Consider the following 23754-nt stretch of genomic DNA (forward strand, 5'->3'; position numbering starts at 1 on the left):
CCTCTGCTGTTGAGCAGTGAGGTTGGTTCTTTAGCTCAGTTATTGTGCCTAGTGTAGTAAACATCAATGTACAAAACTCTCTGTGATGTGTTGACTTGGAATCCTATGGGTAGCCAAGAGTGATATATCATATTGTAGATCTAATGTTAGTTTTTTGAAAAACTCCATACTGATTTACATAATGGTTACATCAGTTTACATGCCCACCAGCATGCTTACATGGCCACCAGCATGTTTACGTGCCCACCAGCATGTTTACATGGCCACCAGCATGCTTACATGGCCACCAGCATGCTTACATGGCCACCAGCATGTTTACATGCCCACCTGCAATGTATAGAGTCCCCCTTTTCAGCATCCTCATCAACACTTGTTGGCTTGTTTAAAACAAGCTCTAACTGTATAGTTCTGTCTGGCTTAGAACTCAATATGGAGCCCAGGATAGTCTTGTACTCACAGAGATACTCCCTCTGCCTCACCATTGCTAGGAGTAAAGCTGCTCGCCTGTTAGTTTTCTTAATTACTGCTATTCTGACTTGGGTGAGGCACAGTTTCAGCTTTATTCTAAATTACCGCTTTCTAATGTCTAATTGAGGTTGAACATTTTTTATATGATCATTGGCTATTTGTACATAGTCTTTGGGAAACTTCCTGTTCATTAGTACATTTATTAGTAGAGACAATTGATTTTGAGTTTAATTATTTGAGTTCTCTCAATATTCTAGATATTCGGTGGTGTGGTGTGCTATTTCTCTGAATTGAAGTTTTCCCTCCTGAAGCCTGCTTAGGAAGTAAATAAAATTTCTAAGCTCTGGAAGCTCCTGAAAGTTGTAATATTCAAGGTTCCCTGCTCACGCCTCAAGGCTGTATGAGATGTAATAGCTGTAAGGAAAGGATTCTTTGACCAGCAGAGCCACCTGCAAATTTTTCAAGGAACTCCAGGGTTTCAGCTTCCTTGTTCACCTGTGCTAGACTTTTTATGATGCAACTGATTTTGAGTCAACCCTGCTGCTGCAAGTAACACTGATGCTGATTTACTAGGCTGGACATGGGGAGAATCATTCCTCTTGGTGTCGTCAGTGCCCTATCTGGGGTAAGTAGATATTTGTTCACTAGGAAAAGCCACACAGTAGGTATCATGATGGTTTGAATGAAAATTTTCCCCCATAGTCTCAGGCATTTAAATACTTAGTCCCCAGCTAACTGGCTCAGCTCTGCTGGAAACAGTTTAGGAGGTGTGACCTCTAGAGGAACTATGTCTGTGGGGATGGAAGGACTTAGGTTTTGATGTGTCTCTCCATTCCCAGTTTTTGTGCTACGCTTTCTGCCTAAAGTTCAAGATGTGAGCTCTTAGCTGTTCCTGCCTTCATGCCTACCACATGCTGCCATGTCTCACTGCCACGACGGACATCCAAATAGACCCTTCCTTCTGTAAGTTACCTGGTTATGGTACTTTATCATGATAACAGGAAAGTGACTAATACAGGTGTGTGCTGGTTTGAATAAGATTGGCTCCCATAGGCTCATGTAGTTAAATGCTTAGTCACCAGTGAGTGGAACTGTTTAGAAAGATGAGGAGATGTGGCCTTGTTAGAGCAAGTGTGTCACATGTAGCTCTCAGCTAACTACTCCAATACCATGAATGTATACCACCATGCTCCCCTCCATAATGATAATGGACTAAACCTTTGAAACTGTAAGTGATTTCCCAATTAAATGCTTTCTTTTTTATAAGAGTTACTTTGGTTGTGATATCTCTTCACAAAAATAGAACAGTGACTAAGACAAGATGTATAACTGAATTTTCTCCCAGTCTGTCGGCTGTGTCTCCATTGAGTTAACTGTTTCCATGGCTGTGGAGAACATTTTCATTTTTGTGAAATCCTACTTATTTATGGCCACTATAGACTAGACTCTTCTTTGTAAAGTCTGCGTCTGCACCTATATCTTGAAGTATTTCCTCTTATTTTTTTTATTCAACAATTTCAGAGTTTCAGAACTTACATTAAGGTCTTTGACCTATTAAAATTTCCTTTTCTCATTTATGTTACATCCATTATGTATAAGCAGTCAAACCTGTGTGTGCACATGTATCCCATGTGTGAGCCCATGGATAGTTGTGAGCCGCCATGTCAGTGCTGGAAACTTAAGCTGTGTTCTCTGCCAGAAACTTCAAGTGCTCTTAATTAGCGAGTCATCTTTACAGACCCAAGAAATGACTTTTATACAGGATGACAATTTGGAATTTAATTTTATTCTTCTGCATGTGGACATTCAATTTTCCCAGCACCACTTTTTGAAGAGGCTGTATTTTTCTCCAATGTATAGTTTGGGGCATCTTCATCTATCTCATATTAAGACTTGCTCTTTGTCATAATATATTATCTACTTTAGAGCTGCTGAGATGAATGTGTTTCTTCTGTGTTTGGAATGTGTTCTATATATCTTTCCATTTGACACTTAGTTATTTAATTCAGATATTTCTGTTTTTGTCTAGCTCAATGGTTCTCAACCTTCCTAGTGCTGCAACCAGTTTAATACAATTCCTTATATTGTGGTGACCCCCAACCCAAAAATATTTTGTTGCTACTCTGTAACCATAATTTTAATACTGTTATGAGTTGTAATGTAAATATCTGATATGCAGGATATTTAATATACAACCCCCAAAGGGGTCAGAACCCACTGGTTGAGAGCTTCTGGTGTAGCTGAGCTGTCTATTGTTGAGAGTAGAATCCTGAAGTCACCCACTATAATTGTGTTTGGGTTAATCTGCATCTTTGCATCTGATTGTATTTGTTTTATGAAAGTAGATGCAACTGTATTTGTTGTATTTATGTCTGAAGGACTAGTTTATTTAACTTGCTTGAACTGCCTTAGTAGTTATGAATTCTTTTGACCTGTGGGTTTTTTTGTTGTTGTTGTTGGTGGTGGCTTTTTGTTTTTTTTTTTTTTTTTTTTGGTTTTTCAAGACAGGGTTTCTTTGTGTAGCCCTGGCTGTCCTGGAACTCACTCTGTAGACCAGGTTGGCCTCAAACTCAGAAATCCGCCTGCCTCTGCCTCTGCCTCCCAAGTGCTGGCATTAAAGGCATGCGCCACCACTGCCCAGCTTGACCTGTGTTTATTGAAGAAAGTTTCTCTTCTCCTTTTGTTATGACAGATAATTCTTCTCAGTACAGTGGTCGTGATGGGTGGTTGTAGTCTTTTATAGTTAAGTCATTTCCAGGCCCTCCTGGATTTTACAGTTTCTGTTGAGAAGTCAGCTGTGATTCGGATGGGCCTGCCTATATATGTGACATGGTGTTTCTCTCTTGTAGCTTACAAGAGAGCTTTCTTTGTCTGTATACTTATTGTTTTGAGAATATTACACAATAGTTATTTTCTAGTCTTGTCTGATTGCTGCCTGCCCCTTTTGTACCTTAATGGACATCTTTTGCACTTGATTTTGAAATGTTTATGTTATTTTATTGAAAAGGGCTGGAGAGGTGGCTCACTAGTTAAGATCTCTTCCAGATGATCATGGTTGGATTCTCAGCACCCAATTTCAGGTGGCTCACAACCACCTGCAACTTCAGCTCTAGGGGAATCCCATGTGTCTGGCCTCTGAGCACCCCACCATCACATACACATGCCCACATATCGACCCAGAGACATAATAAAAAATTAATCTTTTAGAAAGAGAAAGCATTTTCTCTGCCTTTAACATGAAATCCTTCTCTTTCTAAACCTACAATCCACATGTTCTTTTCTTGATGTCCCATAGATCTCAAATGTTTGTATCTTAAAAAGATATATTAATCACTAAATGCTGCAATTCTTCTACATTATCTTTCAGCTCAAATATAATCTGTCCATTTCTTAATCCATCCTGTTAGTAAGAGTTTCCATGGAGCTTCTTACTTGGTTTATTGGAATTTTCATTTCCAGTATTTCAGTGTTTTATTTTCTTCAATATTTTGCTTTATTGGAGTCTTCTTCCACATCCTGTATTGGCTTCCTTACTTCTTTCAGAAAAGTTAGACATTTTCTGATCCTTGAAACAACTGAATAAAATTACTGCCACTAATGTGATTCAAGGGGTGGAGGGTCCATCCCAAACTGGCAGTGGAACTTGGCAGTGTAGTTCACGTGTCGCTGGCCTTACAGGCAAGAAAGAAGTATGGAGTACTCATGGATTTTCCTCTATGATTTAAGAGAGCCACCGTGGCCAGGCAGCATATGGCAGGGTAGTCCCTGCATGAAAGGCAGGAGGCTATGAGAGGCCATTATGTGGAAGTGTTAAAAGTGAAGCCTGGGTTGCAATGGAGAGCCCAAAACACTGGAAATGTCTAATCTGTGGGAAATCTGCCAAGAAGAATTGCACACAATGAGTGGAACCATCCCAAAATAAAGATTTGAAAGGACATGGAGCTGCAGGTTCTACCAGCTACTTGTTTGAAGTGCTAGGTTCCAGTCTTGCTTCGTTCCCTGTTGAAACATGTGTTGCAAGCATGTTATCTGCTTTGTTGTAAGGGGTTACAATTAATAGATTGCCTTGAGTCTCAGAAGAGACCTTGGACCATTAAACAGTATCGAAACTAAAAGACCATGGGGATGTACATGTATTTTGCATTATGGTGTGGCCATGAGTCTATTGGGACCAGGAAGTGAGATTGGTGGTTTGAATATGAAATGTCCCTCATAGTCTCAGGTTTGAACAACTTGGTCTCCAGCAGGTAGGTTCAGGAAGGATTAGGTAGCTCAGCCTTGCTGAAGAAAGCACATCACTGGAAGCAGACTTTGAAATTAAAAAGCCTTGTTGACTTCCTGTTTGTTCTGAGTTGTACTTGCAGTTCAAGATGTGAGCTCTCTGCTTCCTGTTCCTGCCATCAAGTCTGCTGATGGCTGCATGCTGCTACTTTACTTTCATGGATTCATCACTGTAGAAACAGGAGCCAAAAAACAAATGCTCTCTTCCTTAAGTTGCCCATAGTCATGGTATTTTATCACAGCAACAGGAAAGTAATCCACGGATGCATATTTCTAACTGCAACATCATGAGTTTAGACAAAGTAAATGTTACTGGTTTGCTGTTTCCATCCATCCATATCTCAGAGATGCAACATGTTTGTGTGCCTGTGGCTTATCTCCCACCCTTCCTCCTTCCCTCCCTTCCTTTCTTTCTACCCGCCCATCTGACTTTTGTACTTAGTGCTGTTTTCTCAACTTTTTGGGATAGTTCATGTAATTGTTTTTATCATTTGAGAATTTCATCCATGCATATACAGTGCTTTGATCAAATGTGCCCCAATTCCCTCCCCTCCAGTTCCTCCTCTATCACCATTTTTCTTTTTCAATTTCATGAGGGTTTTGTTTGTTTTGGTTTTGTTTCATGTTTTGAGACAAGGTCTCAGTTATCCCAGGTCAGTCAGAAAACCCTGATCCTCCTGATCCTATCTCCTTCTGTCAAATATTTTTTAAATTGTTAAATTTCATGTCTGTCCTGTATGTATGCCTGTGTACTACATGTGTGTCTCTTATCTGCAAACGGCAGAAGAGGACATGGGATTCTGCTGGAACTGAAGTTACAGTTGTGAATGTACTTTCTTTTAAATGCACTGAGTTCACCTGTGTGTGCAAGTTTTGAACCTTGTACTGGAGCCTAGGGAGCCTCTCAGGGGCTGTATCCGTACCGACAACTGTGAATCATTCTTTTTAATGCATTTGTATTATATTGTGAGGTTAATATGCTATACTTGAAGATTTTACTAGTAGTAAGCACTGAGATATTTTTCTAGCTTTTGGCACTATAATAAAGAAAACATTAAACATTTATTTGGGCATTTGCTTCAGTACAAGTGCAGGGATGAGCAGTGTGTTTGTGAAATTGGGGCCTGTCTGTTTCAGCCTCTTTATAGATGTCACCAGTATCTCCCAATCTTGCTTAGGAATACTGTTGCTTCCATCCTGACCTATTCTCAAACTTTCATCTTTTTACTTCATAACAATAGGAAACATGAAAACATCTTATTTTAAGAAAAATTTCTAAATTATAAGTAATTTATTTGTGCATGATTAGATTCTTAGTTCCTTATCTATAACTTTCTGTAAATTTTGACTATTTGTGGGCATAATTATGTCACAGGGCTCCTGAAGAAGGGTGCTGGGCCTCTCCACTCTCCCTCAATATTTGGTTTTGGACACCAGGACTGATGACACCACACAGACCTGAGGAGGATGTAAAATCTTTTGTCACTCACATGAATGAAGCCTTCTAGAGAACAGACAACTTGAAACAACAAGGCAGAGGCCGGCTAAGGTGTCTATTGTGTATCAGTGTTTGCAGGAGGGGTGTAAGTAATTTGAAATTTGTCAAGGAACCAGCAACGGTTGTCACTAGCCTTTCTTCTGTTTACGCTGATGTGGATTAGAAATGGAGTAAGGATAAAAACTTATGGTCAAATATCAAAGATAGAATGCATTTCTTTAGACAGATCATTTGTCTATTATTGAGTGTCTCATCATGACTAGAAATTAAATAACTCATTTTTTTAAAAATCATTTTTATTTTAGAAATATACACATATATACACATACACGTTTAATACATTAACTGTATGTAGTGGGACACACTGATCCCCACAGACACTGTGCATTGCTTTATCTAGTCCCACTATACCCTTGCCCCCACCATCCCTGTTCACTTTACTAATCACTAGTACCCCTAGTCTCCTTTTAGGCCAGCTCTTTATTTTTAAATTTCCACATATGAGAGAAGGCATATCACCTTTCTGTGTCTGGCTTTCTGTTGTCCTTAACATGAAGCCCTCCAGTTCTATTTTGAAAGTGATAGAATTTCAACTTTTACAGCTCAATAAGACTCTGTGGTGTGTGTGTGCGTGTGTGTGTGTGTGTGTGTGTGTGTGTGTGTGTTATTGTTGATGGATACCAAATGTCATTTCCTCAACTATAGTTAAGCTTGCCATAAAGGATGGATATACAGGAAGCATTTTCCATACCCTCTGGATATGTACCCAAAGATAAGTAGGTACATAGCAGTTCCAGTTTCAAGTTTTTGAGGAATCTACATTTTGCTTTCCAAAGTAGCTACAAAAATACACGCTCTCACTGAATGTATGCATTCTTTTCCATCTGCACCCTTACCTGCGTATTTGTTGTTTGGGTTTGTTTTTTTATAACAACTATTGTAGCTGGACATCATTGTTATTTTCATTTCCTTGATGTCTAATAACACTGAACATTTCTTTTATATACTGGTGGACCATTTACATTTCTTTATCGAAGTGTCTGTTTTTAGCTCATTTATCCATCTTTAAATTAGGATGCTTGGTTTCTTTTTTTCAGTTCTTCATATATTCTAGGCATTAAACTTCTCACAGAGGAAGAGCTAGTGAATGTCACTCCACCTATAGTTTGCTTTGTTGTGCAGCTTTTCAGTTTAATGCAATTGTACTTGTCAATTTTTAGTTTGTCTGCCATATTTGGGGTCCTATTCAGAAAGCCGTCACCTCTACAATATCCTGCAGTTTCCCGTCTTCCTCATATAGGTCTTAAGATTTTGAATCTGTTTGTGGTTGACTTTTATACTCACTTAGCCATAGGTGTGAAGTTGCAGCATTCTGTTTGTAGATACCCAGTTAGCCAGGCAGAGTAATAATGAGGCTCTTTTCCCAGTGTTGTTTTGTCAAAAACTGTAGGTACATGACCTTGTTTTTTGTTTTCCTATTCTAGTCCCTCTGCCTGTGTTTCTGCTTTTAAGTCGGTACCATACTGCTTTGGTTACTGTAGCTCTTTGATATGTCTTGAAATCAGGTATCATGATAATTCTAGATTTGGACCTTTTTCTTTGATTCATTTGCTTTGACAGTTTCATACACGTATGATGGTTTGTGGTCACTCTCTACACCACACCCTGTTACCTCATTCCCATCACTACAACATTCCCTTCCCCCATCCTTACTCGTCCCTTTTCAATTCCTGACTTTCTACTTTATTTTGTGACACTTTTAGTTTAAGCAGGACCGTCTGTGTGGCACTGGATTGGATTTACCCTTTGGAACCTGGTGGAGTCACCAGTTGGGTACACAACTGAGGGCAATGACTCTCCCTCTCCCTGAATCTATCAGTAGCAAATACTTCCATACTGATGAGCAGAGCCCCAGGTCCCTGTTTCATCCAAACCTGTTGGTGGGCCCATCCCTGTGCAGCTCCAGTGTAGGCATCTGCAACTGCTGAGAGTTTAGGATCACAACGCTGTATCTTGCCCAGAAGGTGAGACGCTCACAGTTTTTCTCCATTTCTGCTGTCTCTTAAGTCTTTCCTTCCCCTCCACCAAATGTTCCCTGGCACATAGTGGGGTGGTTCAGGGATGAGCACTCAACCATCATTTATTGTGAGCAGGATGAGTCTGTATTCATCACTTGTCAGGGAAGAGGACCTTACTCATTACAGTTTTAAACTTAGGACTTGAGACTGCTTTGGCTCTTTAAGGTCTCTGTGTTTCTAAGTGAGTTTTCTAATTCTGTGATGAATGTCAATAGTATTTTGGAGGACTACACTGAAGTCATAGATTGCTTTTGCTAATAGAACTATTAATTCTTTGTCAACCAAAGGATATGGAATATTTTCTACTTCTTAGTATCTTCAGCTTCTTTCTTAAGGATTTGGTAACTTTTATGTCAGAAATGGTTTATTTCTTCAGTATTTTATTCTTAAAGTGTGTGTGTGTGTGTGTGTGTGTGTGTGTGTGTGTGTGTGAAATTGCTTGTCATTTCTCAGCAAATTCATTCTCCATGTATTGAAAAATCAATGAATTGCCAGCTGAGATGGGAAATGTTCATTTTAAAATGTGCATATACATAGACTATATATATGTAATTTTAGGTAAATAGATAATATTTCATGTGACTTTTCCAGACATTTCAGGCTGTTATTCCACCCCCACCCCGCTCCCTCTCCAATTAACCATACCTCCTTGTTTTTCACATTTCCCTGTTCAAATTACTTAACTTCCATTATTTCCTCTTTATCACCCCCCACACAACATAGTCCCTCTACTTCCTTGGCTTCTGTAGCTACTTCAGCTTATACATTCACATAGAAGCCACAGATAAATGAGAACACATGATGTTTGTCTTTACAGAACTGGATCACCTCATTCAATGTAATCTTTTCTATTCAGAAAGTCTTTTCCTATACCTATATCTTAAAGGTGCTGGCTATGTTGTCTAACAGTTTCACTGTTTCAGGCTTCACATTGAGGTGCTCGATCCATTTGAGTTAGTTTTTGTGTGAAGTGAGAGATACACATCTAGTTTCATTCTTCTACATGTGGACTTCTAGTTCCCTCAATACCATTTGCTAAAGATGCTGTATTTTCTCCAGTGAATGTTTTTTGAATCTTTGGCAAATATTAGCTTATAGGCATAAATTTTTTACATAAATTTTTTATTAAGGGTTTAACCTCCCTCTAGCCCACCACCCACCAAAAGGAGTGGAAAAGAAAGGTTATTAGGACATGGGGGAAGTGGACCTGTTTAGAAATAGTTCTTTGGGGCAATCTTTTTTTCCTCAGTCCAATCCACTAGCAAACACCAAACACACATTAGCAACTGCAGTCCAGTCCACTTAACAGACACCACACACTAATCAGCAAGGTCAGTGCAATCCAGAAGAAACCTAGAGGCTCCCCAACCCAATACTCGCAACTCCCACTGTCTGTGGGGTCATGTTTATATTCCTTCTAAACATCACATGTACTTTCATGTATCGGCTATAGTAAAATATCCTTTCACTTATATCTTCAGTGAAACATTCTTTTATGTGCTCGCTTGAGCAAAACATCCTTTCATGTGTGTGCCCCAGAAAAACATCATTTGACATAACTGACTTTCCAAAGAAACCAGACGTTTCCACTTCATTAGCAGCTATAGCTACTTGTACTTATGTTTGGGACTTCTATTTTATTCTATTAGTGTGCAAATCTGGTTTTGTCAGGACTGTGCCATTTTTTATTAGTGTGGCTCTGCTATATAATGAGGTCTGGAATGACAGCCTCTCTAGTGTTGTTACTTTTGTTCAGGATTGTTTTGGCTATTCAGGCTCTCTGGTGGGGCCATATGAATTTTAGGATAATTTTTTTCTATTTCAGTGAAGAATGAGATGAGGAATTTGACTGAGATTGTATGGAATCTATATATGATTTTGACAGAGGAGTCATTTTCACAATAAGTCTACCAAACCATGAACATGGGATGTCTTTCCATTTTCTATTGTCTTGATTTCTTCAGAGGTTTAAGTTTTCATTATAAAGTCCATCACCACCTTAGGTTTATTCCTAGGTATTTTATTTTCTTGCAGGCTATTATTAATGCAAGCATGTCCATGATATTTCACTGTGCATTTGTCATTGGTGGATATAAAAGCTATTGATCTTCATAAGTTTCTGTATCTTGACACTTTCTGAAACTGTTGACTTTTTAAAAAAGTTTTCTGGTAGAATTTTTTAGATATCTTAAGTGTAGTAATGTCATCTAAAAATGGGAATGTCTCTCCTCCATTTGTATCTCTTTAATCTCTTCTTGTCTTACTGTTCCAGCTAGTGCTTCAAGTACAGTATTAAAAAGGAACGGGGATAAATGGAAGCCCTGGAAGTTCCTGATTTCAATGGACTGCCTCAAGTTTTTTCTCTTTAGGATAACGTTGGTTTTGAGTTCCACATATACAGTTTTATTATATTGAGATACATCACCTCTAGTACTACCCTTTCTAGACCTTGTCATGAAGGTATGTTGGATTTTGTCAAAAGCTTTCTCTGAATCTATTGAGATGACTGTCTTTTAAGTCCATTTTGTGATTTATTACATTTATTGATTTGTATGTGTTGAACTATTCATAAAGTCAAATTGGTCATGGTGTGTAACCTATTTACTTTGTGAGTATTTCATTTATTGAGCAATTTTGATTCTGTGTTTATCAGGGATATTGATAGTTAGTAGTTCCTTTTTTTTTTTCCTTGTTGTTGTTATCTTTACCTGGTTTTGGTATTAGAGTAATGTTAGCTTTATAGAAAGAACTTGGGGATGTTCCCCTCTGCCCCCTTATAATTTAAGAAGGGTTGGTTGATGACACTCTTTGACAGTCTGGTAGAGTTATGCTATGAATCAAACTTGGCATGAATCTGTTTTAGTTGGAATGCTTTATATTGCTGTTTTAATTTTCTTTTTCTTTTTTTGTTATAGGTCTGTTTAAGTTGTTGGTCTGTTCGTGGCTTAATTTTAGTGATTTGACTGAATCTAGAAATTTGTCCATTTCCTTTAGATGTTCTACCTTGTGGGATTACAGGATTTTCAGGTATTCTTTGGTGTGTGTTGAGATATTTCCCTGTTCACTTTTCATACTGTTCATTTAGGTTAGGTGTTCTCTTTCTTTCAGTTAGCTGAGGAAAGTGTCTGTCATTCTTGTTTATCTTCTCAAAGAATCTGATATTAGATTTGTTAATTCTTTGTGTTGTCTTCTTTATTTCCAGCTCATTAATTTCTTCCCTTTTTTAAAAAAAATTTCATGCTATCTACTGAGTTTTGTCTTGGCATGTTCGTGCTCTTTCTGAGTTTTAATGTAGGTACTTACAGCTATAAATTTATAAATTATAAATTTGTAAGAATGCTGTTAATGTGTCCAGAGGTCTTGTTATATTTTCATTTAGTTCTAGAATTTTTTTAAATATTGACATTGTTCTTTGCCCCGCTCATCATTTAGCAAAGTTAACTCTCTGAGTTCGTGTAGTTATAAGAGGCTTGTTTGCTGTTGATTTTAAATTTTATTGTATTGTGGCCAGATAAATGCAATGACTTATTTCAGTCTACTCAATTTTTGTAGACTTGTTTTGTATCCTGATATGGGATCTTATGTTAGAGATGTTTCTGCGGGTTGCTGAGTATAATTTAGCTTTCAAATCCTGGATAATCTTTGTCATTTAATCAAACTTATGTTTGTATTTTCTTGAATATCTGTCAGGCATTTTTCTCTTTAGTTCATTCTCTTTGAGGTTGCTGAGTTGTTTTTTTCTTTAAATGTCTTGAATTCTTTAAGATTGGTGGATTTGGGGGTGGAAATACTTCCTTTGTCTCTCGTATTTGTATTCTGTAATGAGATCTAGTCACATGGACATATCAGGCTGGAATATAGCACAAAATGTGTGGGTTGGGTTCAGCTTGAAGGCTGGCCTAGGTGGTATAAAGTCAGGTTGACAAAGTGGGCTGTGCTGGCACATGGGATATATACATTAGTCCCAGTCTAGAATTTGAAGCACGGGGAGGTGTGGGGGGGAGGGGGCATGTTAAGGACGGTGTGGAGGGAGAATCAGATAGATTCACCAGGCTTCAACCCACTAGAATATATATATATATATATATATATATATATATATATATATATATATATGCACACACACACACACATATATGTATATATATGTACATATATATATATACACACACATATATTATATATGTATACATAGATGTGTATATATGTATATATATACATATACACACATCTGTACATATATGTATATATATGTCTCTCTATAGATGCATATAATACCCCAAGGAATAATGAAGCAGGGGGTGGGCAGTTCATGCCTATAAACACATCATTTAAGAATGGAGGAGTCAGGACTGAGAGTTTGGGGCCATCTTCTGCCCCATTCCTACCCATCCATCCAACTGTATGTGATGAAGCAGGTATCTCTTTTCATCATGGTTAACACACACACAAAAGTCCTCTGATAAAGGACAAAGGTTTCTGATACTCTTAGACCAAATAGATTTTAAAAATTAAAAACATTAATATAAGTTTCTCATAAATTTATTTGAACAGCAAAAAAATATAATTAGTTGTAAGTAAAGTAATCCAATGTTTTGAGCCTGAGAATTCTCTCCATACCGCAAACACAGACAGAGGCACTAAGGGGCTAGCAAAGGGACATTTCCTGGCCTGACAGTGTTAGGTTCAAGTGCAATCAATATCTAAGCTGACAGATACTTCTTTTAAGAGTATTCTAAATTCTTCCTTTGTTGGAATGGTGAGGAAAAGAACAGTTCATGAAAACTCATTTCTAGATTCCTTTCACACATCTTACTATCTTATAGAATTTCGGTTTGAGATTTTAAAATTCTACTTCAGAAGTTTTACTGTAGGAAAAGATCACACACTGGGTAACTCTAATGGCTGGAACTGAGCATTGCCTATGGCTCTTGGGGGATTACATCATGAGTGCCAGAGTCCTTGACAGGAATAAAAAAGGCTCTGAGGCAGCAGCTCTACTCTTTCACATTCTACACAGTTGAGGACCCAAAGTGCTAAGTGCATTTTTCAAGCATACATTCTGAGACTGTTTAACGCTCCAATAAATTATGAAAGACAAATTCATAGATACTCTTTGAGAGTGAGGATAACTAATGAATCTCCCCTCAAAACCTTGTGACAGACACTACAGGGACTGGACTGAGGTATACATCAGAAACCCACTAGAGACCTGCTCATTTAAGTGCACCGTACTTGAGAGCAGGTGAAAGGGTAGACTCTATGCGTTCTAAGTGACTATCTGTACCCAGCTGCTCTGGGGCCCTGGTTAGCTGCACCCTCAGACATCAAAGTCCTTCAGCTCTCCCCAGCTGGCACCTATCTTCACTTTCACTTTCAGCTTCACAGAAAGCTTTATAGCACATTCCATTTCATTCTTGACAATCTGAGCTACCTACAAATAAAGAAAAAAAGTTAATAAACTCCTTCCAATCAAAGGAAGTTTCCCAGCTCACCCACAGAGAAAGATAAACCAGACTGGTGCTCTGCATTGAGTGTTGTTTAAATACAATCAGAAATGAGCCAGGCACTCAGACTGCCCTGCACTGATGAGAAGTTCAGAACTTGGAAACCCTCAGGACAAGACCTCAGACAAACATGTCTGCATCAAGAACCCCCTTACTTTCAGCATGAAAATGAGCATGCTTAGCTTTTCTCCCAAAAGGGATTCAACATTTATGCAGACAGCCTGTGCTAGAGAGGGCCCATACACCACGCACGGCAAAGAACCGGTCATTCTGACTCCACTGCCTGCTGTCTACATAACAGACTATACACTGAAAACATACCTGAACAACATCCTCTTCTGCTACTTCATATAAAAGCTCGTCATGAAGTTGAAGGATGAAGAATCCTCCTCTCACAGGAGAAAACATCCCTTTAAGTTTTCTCTTTGGCAACAATCCTGTTCCAAGAAAAAGAGCAAAACTGAGCAGTCTGTCATCAAACTACAGGAAAGCAGATTTTGTTTTGTTCTTAAGAAATTTGGGGAAACTTGAAATTTTAACTAATATTTTAAAACACACAAGTCTTTGAACTATCAAGAAAATACTGGCTGCTGCCTAGCAGACAAACTCAAATCCCCAATAACTTCAGTGCAGAAAGAAGGAAGTAAATAAGCTATGAAGAGCTCACTCTGAAACTCCTCTAACCTGTTTCTCTAACCTGTTTCTCTAAGTATCTTTCATCCTGAGAGGCATGGGGCCCAAGCACTACACCAGGCAACAGTCAATGAATTGGGCCACAGAGGATCCCTTCACGTGCAAAGTCAAATCAGCACTACAGATGGTTTTGCTGGATGTGCCTTTTTGACTACCTTTCACAGATGAACAGATATGTATGTGACACAAAACTGCCCAGAAGCAGAAGCAGGAATCCATCTTTTTATAAGTCAGAAATCAAAGAGACTTACAGAAATACAAAATAAAGTAACTCAGGACTAATTCTCTTTTGTTCCAAAAATATTTACATTCATAAAAACGTGTTATGTTAAAATATGGTGTGCTTATGTGTGAACAGGTGTGGGTGTGTGTATGTGGGTATAGGCTCCTACGGAGGTCAGAGGTGTTGGCTTACTTGGAGCCATGTGAGCCTTTTGATATAGGTGCTAGGAAGCGAATTCAAGTCCTTTGCAAGAGCAGTATGCACTCTTAACCTCTAATCCATCTTCTCAGCTTCTCCTTTTTTGAAAGGTTTATTTTTATTATTGTCTTAAAATGTTAAACCAAGCCTGAAAATTCTTTAATTTCCAATGTGGTAACTATAGCATATATAGTCTACATAAATAATAATTCTTTGATATCATTAATAATTTCCAAGAATATAAAGACATCTGGTACCAAAACATTTGAGGATTCTTAGAAATAAAAATATAAAATATGCCCTCCCCACACCCACCTTTCAGATGCAATCATTTCCACCGTGTGAGATCTACCAAGTACCTCACTGATAGACAAACCTGCTCGGTCACTCTGGAGCATACTTTCCCGATGACCATGGGATTTGAAGGTTGAGTGGAAGGTCTCTAATTGCTTCTGAATGTTAACTGTGGCTATTTTGACTATATCAGCAGCTGATCCTTGGACTGTTGTGTTGATGGCCTGACGTTCAGCCTATAAATGACAATTACAAGTGCTTAATGATAGGTCTCAACATGGTCTCAATTTGCCCTCAGTACCCACAGATCAGTGGTCATATCTACAGTCAGAAGTTTGAAATGTGACCAAGGACATCAACAGTTTGGCAGCATCCTACAAATATCAATCTTCAGCCCTACCTTCTGGGCCATCCACATGAGACTACACTAAGCATAAGGTTGGATTGCTTTGGTTTAAAAATCTTCAATATTCAGTTAAGGATCCTTTAGTTGTCTGAACTTAGAATGTATACAGTAGATCAAATTTATTTTACTATATATAACAGCTACAGGACTGAGGGTATATGTTTACAAACTTCACTCTAAAGATTTATTCTTTAAAACACTGCTAATTCTAAGTAGACATAGGAGTATTCTTTGTGGCATAGGTTGGACATTTTCCATATCAATAGCTTCCTGGTCCCACGCAAGTTTAGCCAGAAGGTCTGAAGCCCTCTGACAAGATATTTCATGGGTGGTCAGAGAAAATGTAGACCCTATATCTCTAACTATTAAATTAGAGCTTCCCTGAAATAACTGCTGCCAGGATCATCTTAACAGTCAACAGTCAAGGAACAAGCCTGGTTTAATATCCAGGTACCACCTGCTCATAAATACTAGTTCTGGTGCCTCAAAATGGCTCAGAAAATGGTAAGAGTATCTTTTAAGTAAGGCAGTCAACGTAACTGGAGAGTTCCTCTGAAGATGATATACTCAGACAAGTATGTTCAATGTCTGCTAAAGAGATAAACTGTTCATAAAACAACTGTGAACTCTTAAGAGGGACTGGATTTCAGAGTGTCACCTACTCTGCTCCTTTGAAGCCATGTATCTCTGTGTAGTAGGCTGCATAACTTACTGCTGCCTTTCTTAGCCATTATACATTATACAAAGCAACTTAAAGAATGAGTTCCTGTGGATTATAATTCCAGCTTCAGTTTATCATTGAGAGTGAGTCAAGGCAGGAACTTAAAGAACAGTCAACACCAGAGGAAAAAATAAATGTATGAATCTTCATTTGCTTGTTTTCATCCTGTTTTCTCCTGTCTTATACAGTTCAGTTAAAGACCCCCTCTGCCTAGGAAATGGTGACACTCTCAATGGGCTAGATCTTCCTACATCAATTAGCAATCAAGACAATATATACAGCTATGTCCACAGACCAACATGATCACCTAGACAAGTTTTAAAAAGAGAGAAACCAAGAAAAACATTCTTGGAATTGGAAGTCATTCTTTCTCTTGGAGTAATCAACAAGTCCCGTAAGTAGCAACCTGAAGGTTGTAGAAAGCTGACAAGATCACAAGATATTGCGGAAACATATCTGGGATCAGCAACTAACTAGTAGACAAAGACCTGGTAAATCATCAGGTTACAACAAAAAGCCAACACTATGCATGCATTTAATAAATATACATATATATAATGAGAAAAATAATCTGGTTTTAACAGTCTTGCTTCAAAACATTTCTGTACCTGGAATAGCATCCAAGTAATTCCATATTTCTGATCATTCTAGTCTCCTGCAAAAAACTTTCTCTAAATAAAAGTAGCACCAGAAGAACTCAAATTACTTCCTTGATCTTTCATACGCAATGTCTGACACTCAGCAAAAATTAACCAGGACAAGGAGTTGAGGCAGTATAAATGCTGATTGTTTGTTTTACAGAAAATGAAGGAAAACAAAAGGCCCAGCTAACATAACTGCTTGGTTCTGTCATGTAAGACCCTCCACCATGTCTTGATTCTTGAAGAAGGCTCTCAACTGAGATTCAGCAGATATCTGCACCACACAATGGGACTTCCTAACCTCTAGCACCTGCTGTCTTTGACAACAGTGGAGATACAAAAGGGAAAAGAGATATGGTCCTTGATCTTAAGAGACTGGATCTTGTGGGGAGGTTGGTAGAAAAGAAAATAAACCAGATAAGACGGTGGTGATAGTGATACACGATAGGATAATTGGTGATTGCAGAGGCAGTGGGGGACTGGCAGAGTTTAAGCTGGGGGACAGATAGCAGTCACAGCAGCTTGTTAAGTAGAAGATTAATAACAAGCCTATAAAAATTAAAAAGTACAATGGATCAGTTGTGACAAACTGGGAGATTCTGTTGGAAAGGTACTTGTGAAAAAAAACAAGTATGTGGAAAATTTGTGTCTCATTCCTGGTGGCCTCACTATATTGTCACTTTGCTACACCAGCTTGGATTTGGGGTTATATTAATCCTTCTCCAGACACCAATCAAGTTTTGGGTTGTATGTTATACCCTACACTGTGATGATGGGTAGGTATTCCAACCATTTAGACCTGACATAAGGATAAGCACATCTTTCTCATGGCCCACAGGAAGGCCCTCACAGGGACAGGTCCTTCTGTTAAAAATCTTACAACTTCTAAAAAGAGCCAATTATCTTTTGCTCGTTTCCAGCACTCTGAACTTAGAACAGACTTCAAGAATCTGTTCCAATACAAACCTCCTCCCTGCAACTAAATAACTGGGTATACAGAAAGGATGTTTTTGTACGTTGCTTGCTTTCTTCCATGATTTAAGATTTAAAACCTATGTTTCCATGAAAAACAATTACAATGGCTACTTGAGTCAGATGATAAACAGCCTGAATAGCTGCTGTGTATAGAGGCTAGACAGTGAAGATGTGATAAAAAGCCAGTTGTTATCAAGGCCTAACACACAGTGTCCTGACAGCTTTGGATACCAGACAAAACCTGTACAATAGACACTGACATGCAAAATTATGGAGAAATGACAGAACACAGTATATTAAATTTGGGGAATCTGGACAGTAACAGCAGCTTAAATGTGCAGATAACTATAGTATTTTTATGACTCCCTAAAATTTAAAAACATTTTGATAATCATTTAAGCAACTATCTTCACAGATCTATAACACTATGTTAAAGCAACCCTGTTAATAACTCTGGACAATTAATAACCTCTAATAAAACAGTAAAAAGAATAAGTAGAACTAAGAGTATCCAAGTCTAACAACGAGAAAACGTTAGCAAATGTGTGACATGAGAAAGCAGGAAGTGAAAGGCAGTGGAGTTTGTGCTGAGCATGTGGTCCAGGTCTGTAGTCTTAGATGCACAGGAGGCGGGAGCATTCCAATTTTAAGGCTTTCCTATGTTATAAGGGTGAGCCTGGGCAACTCAGGATGTCTCAGAAAGTTGTGGGAAGGAAAGAGGACAAACAGGGATGAAGATGGGAATATCCTTCAACATCAGAGTGCTTGCCTGTTATGACTGTGAGCAAAGGTTCAACCCCAGCACTGGAAAAAAAAAAGCATTTACTTACAATTGGTCACCAAAACTAATAAGTATCACGCTGAAGTATTAAGTGACCAGATTTTTATATTATCCTTCCCAAAACAGTGTCATCACTCCAACAGTTCCTTATAAAACCAATGGTCAACTTTGTTCATTCAGAAAGGAACATTACAGTCTTTATTGAATATTAAATGTCATTGAAATGTTAAAACTCAGAAAAATTTCAACATACATGTGCTTTATGATAAGGATTGTCATCTTTGATTCCTGGCAAATATCTCCGCCTTCCCAAAATTGTCTCAACAAATCCATTTCTTCTACAGTTCTTCACTGTGTCCCTCATGAAATGATTAATCCCTAAAAGAAAATACAAAAGCAATTATAACCAAAATCTATCCTGTGTGTCATTCACTGTTTCTATACAAGAAAATCCCACCGTGCCTCCTGGTTTTCCTTTGTTCTTGTTCCTGCTACTCACAGCAGCCCTCACTCCTCCTGTCACACAGTGCCATGACTAAATCATCTGCATTCATCTCCATTCCAGCCCCTGGAGACCCTATCTGCAAGTGCCATGTCTATGTGCTCCTGGATGTGGGGTTCCCACCACCTCTTTCCCTCTTATCATTTTTCTGTCATACTCCTACTTCTTAAATTCAAACTCCAAGTTGGGGGGTGGGGGGCAGTGATCTATAAAATACCTCAGAATATGCACAGCCCCAAACCCACACACACACATATAGCTTACAGAAGGTAGGTGGCATCTGAAAAACCTCACTGGATTACCTAAGAGATGCTGTGATTCTAATCACTTTACTTATTTTGAACGAAGTCTTCTATCTTTCCAAGAATTAAGACAATTCTTACTCAAATTTGAGGGAAAAAAATTCAGAAACATGGGGTGGAATTAAAAAAAAAAAGGCATCTACAGTAAGTATCTCAGTCCAAGAATAACTCCAGTTACTCATGAACTGCCTGCTTTCAGTCATGGGAAAGTCAACCCTCTATTAGTGAGCAGCGTTCACTGAGAGTTACCTGGCTCTCTCCTGTTGGCTCTCAGAGGATCAATACTACTTCCAGATGCCTTCCCCTTCTCCACATCAAGGACAAGGATCAATCGACAAACTAGAGTAGACACTTTGCTTGGAAGTCCTAAGAAGGTGAGAAATACATTCTCCTTCCTACCGCTGGTCTCTGCCAAGTATGTTAAAAAGAACCTAAGCTCTGTGAGAACATGGATCAGGCCTCCTGTTTAGTGTTATTTCTACAAGGCTCATGACTGTTGCAAATATGACGAATTATCTACAAGGCCCAGTAGCCTTCATCCCAGAGACTCTCATTTCTTCATAGATCCATTCTGCCTTTCTTCCCTATAGTGCTTTCGATACATGGACAGTAGCTTCCTAAGCACAATGACTTCATTTTTGCAAAGATTCATTTTTGCAAAGAAAAAACAAAACAATACAAACTTCTCATCAGCACAGGCTTTTTCAAGGGACTGCTGATTATACCTTATCTTTATTTATTTATTTATTTATTTATTTATTTATTTATTTTATTCTTCTCTCATATATTACATAGCAACTGCAGCTTTCCTTCCCTCCTCTCCTCCCCTGAACCTTTCCTCTCCCCCATCTTCTGTGTCTTGGCTGAAGCACAGAATATATGACTACATACAGCTGTCAAACTCCACAGAAGTATGTATATGAAAACAATGACTTTAATTGTATATAAATTATTCTTTGATAAGCTTTTAAAAGAAGAGATAATTTAAGGTACGTAAACTGCTCTATCATAACAGTCACCCACTCAGAGTTTCTAATACAAATAATAAATGTTTTACTGTCAATCTAAAGCTATCTAAATCTAAAATACAAGTCAATGTCCACATTTTGGAGATAGGCACAGTGTAGAGCATAGGGAGCAAGTGTGCCTGCTTACATCTGACTCTGCTTGTATTTAAACCAGTTGATCTTAATAAATAATGACAGTAAGCTGCATGCTATTTGCCCTCAATAATTCCTGGTAAAACTTCTGATTAATAAAGATCTTAATAAATTTCTGTGGTATTAATTTAATTAATATAGTGAGTAGCTACAAGGTCTTTAAACTTCTTACCTTTATATCTGGACTTGAAAGAGTCAATATAGCAAGCAGCATCACTTTCTTCAATGCCCATCTGCTCTCCTAAAGACTTAGCTCCCATCCCATATATAATTCCATAGCAAATCTGAAAGGGAGGCATTATGCTCAGTGAGTTGAAGGTCGTAACCATACAAAACCTAAGAAAACAGTGTTCATTAGGACTGATACCTTGGTAAACTTTTTACTTCATAGTGAACCAAAGAAATACTTAGATCAGCTGTAGTGGGTTGGCCCACAGAAGCTGATACCCAGCAAACACTGGTCTGCCTTTGAGCATGACTTTGTATGTGTTTAACAACAAAGTGTGACTGTGACTATGAGAGGAGAGCAGTCAGGATAGGCAGACTGATTTTTGTGTTTACTTACCCACCAGCCACTAAAGCAGGCTTTGTTCCCAGAGTACCTCAGTGGTGTCTGCTAAGGAAATGCCTAAGTCTGCCAAGAAAGTTTTGTAAATATTCCTGTCCTTGCCCATTGGTAAGACAGGAGCAAACAATTTGAGAATAGGGAAAACTTCTCTAGAAAGAAATATCTTCAACTTAGAGTGTGGCTCACAATCATCCATAATTCAATCCAATGCCCTCTTCTGGCATGTCAGTGACAGTGTGCTCATATACATAAAATAAATAAATAAATCTTTAAGAAATAAAGTATTAAACAGAACCTTGGCAGTAAATTTTGCAAGCTATACTGTTAACAGCAGGTCCTGCCTGGAGCCATCGTGATCTTGGCACAGCCACCTGAGCTCTTTCTAGCTAAATGCTCTCATCCAAAACACGAAGACTAGTGCTGTGAGACTGCTGCAATAAAAAGTGACAACTGGGCGGTACTCAGGAAACTGGCACAATGCAGCTTCCATATGAATGCTAAATAAAATATTAAAAGAGAACTTCCTGCTGGGCAGTGGTTGCCTTTAGTCAGGCAGGCAGATCTCTAAATTTGAGGCCAACCAGATCTACAGAGTGACCAGGTAAGCCAAGTCAACAGAGAAATCCTGTCTCAAAACAAAAGGACAACAAACCAAACAACAACAAAACCAAACCAAACAACATCAAAAAGGATAATTTGCTTATCAGATAAAAATGCTTATCGAAATCCTAAAAACTTTTAATGTGACACACCTCTTTTCTTAACTATTTTGTGGGATTTTTAAATTTTGTTTTAAGATAGGATCTCACTGTGTAGTTCTGGCTGGCCTGACTTGCTATGCAGATCAACCTGGAATTCAGGATACTGCTACCACTACCTCCACCATGCCTGCCCATGCCCTGGGGTATGAAAGTGTGTGTCACCACACCAGGCCAAGGGCTTTTTTACTTTAAACCTCCATTTATTCTTCCATCTGGCTTTTAAAACTATTTTGTTGTGATTCCAAGTATACTTGTCTGCTTTAGCTTAGTGTGGTCTGAAATCGCAGCAAAACTTAGGGATTAGATCACTCAGCACATGTTGAGACAGAGCAGACATTGTTCAAGCATGCTCACTGCTGAAGCAGGCCGCACTGATGACTACAGACAGCATCTCCCTGGGAAACTGGATTCAGAAGTCAGATATACTGACCGATGTTTCCTGCTTCTGACTCCACCACTTAAATGCATGTAGACAAATCTCTGACTCGGTGCCTGTTCCCTCACTATAAACAGGGATGTAGGTGACACCTGACTTTGTGCCTGTTCGCTCAGTATAAACAGGGATGTAGGTGACACCTGTCTCAAGAGTAGCCCAAGTGTTAATTACAGGAAAGTTTTTACCTGTATTACTAAGGGTTTGACTCTTGCTGAATGCTGAGTCAGGAAAGAAAGAGCAGAGCTGTCTTTTTAAACAGTGGGGACAGGTGTTGGTGCGGCACTGCACTGGTGAGAGGAAGCATTTCCCACAGCTCAGCCTGGGACGAAAGGGAACCTAGAGAAGGTCTCTGGAAAATGGCATCTGATTTTCCACAGGGTGTATGGTTGGGAAATGTTGATATTAATCTAACCAGGAAACAGTAACATGACCTTTGCCATGTCTGTGACTAACAATGACCCAACGCAAAGTGTAAGACATCTGCTGAACAGCTCAAAGCTCCATCATCCAGTACAATTCAATTCTATTTTCAAAACCATTAGACTACATTCGATACAACGTACTTTGGCTAGATGCTGTAAGAAAATATAAAACTTTCTGTTGAGACATTTTATTGACTAGAGATTTAAAACACACATTCTTCCTCATATATAACAACAACCTCACCACCCTGCCACTTACAGGTAATACCTACTGAGTACCAGACACCATGACTAGCCACAGCACAGACTTCAATACACAGGCCTTTCTTGACACTAAGTGGCCCACAGAGCTTAGTTTAATAAATACCATGAGACCAATAAATGTGACTTGAAAGCTCCAGAGAGAACTCATTTGTCAACTGAAACTGCTGTGAGCATTTAATTAATTCTTTCTGTTTCTATGAAGCTCGTCACTGTGTTCACCTGCTTTGCTTGTTGCCTCAGATCGTCCCCAACAGCATCAGGCTCAATCATCTTCCACTCAGCAGCAATGCTCCTGAACACATCCGCGCCCGTATTTAAGACTTGAATGAGACGGCAGTCACGAGATAAGTGAGCCAGGATCCTCAGTTCAAGCTGAGAGTAGTCGGCAGCCAGTATCAAACCACCTGAAATGCACACCTCCTTTAAAAGCTAGTACAGCTCCACTCTACAATTAAGCAAGATGACAGAAATACAGTTGTATAGCTTTAAGGTCATGTGTTCAAAGTTGAAGCCTTACTTCAAGTACAGTCAAGTTCGTTTGTGTGCATTAGGCTTGTCAGTAATCTATATGAAGC

The 23754-nt window shown here is 38.7% G+C and overlaps 1 protein-coding gene across 2 annotated transcripts in view; it reads right to left on the reverse strand.

Moving 5' to 3' along the window:
• Positions 1 to 12856: 12856 nt before the first annotated feature.
• The window catches only part of Polq (DNA polymerase theta), an 89437-nt gene continuing 78539 nt past the window's right edge, over positions 12857 to 23754 (reverse strand). For both annotated transcript variants that reach the window (XM_028752254.1, XM_028752253.1), the window contains 6 exons: positions 23399 to 23583; positions 20901 to 21012; positions 19018 to 19142; positions 15323 to 15476; positions 14154 to 14269; positions 12857 to 13759 (listed from right to left, as the gene is read on the reverse strand). In XM_028752254.1, the coding sequence (XP_028608087.1) occupies positions 13646 to 13759; positions 14154 to 14269; positions 15323 to 15476; positions 19018 to 19142; positions 20901 to 21012; positions 23399 to 23583 (806 nt within the window). In that variant the 3' untranslated portion in view covers positions 12857 to 13645. The remainder of the gene's footprint in view (positions 13760 to 14153; positions 14270 to 15322; positions 15477 to 19017; positions 19143 to 20900; positions 21013 to 23398; positions 23584 to 23754) is intronic.

Source organism: Grammomys surdaster, unplaced genomic scaffold (genome assembly GCF_004785775.1).
Source record: "Grammomys surdaster isolate TR1022 unplaced genomic scaffold, NIH_TR_1.0 125889, whole genome shotgun sequence".
In the NCBI taxonomy this organism is placed as follows: Eukaryota; Metazoa; Chordata; class Mammalia; order Rodentia; family Muridae; genus Grammomys; species Grammomys surdaster.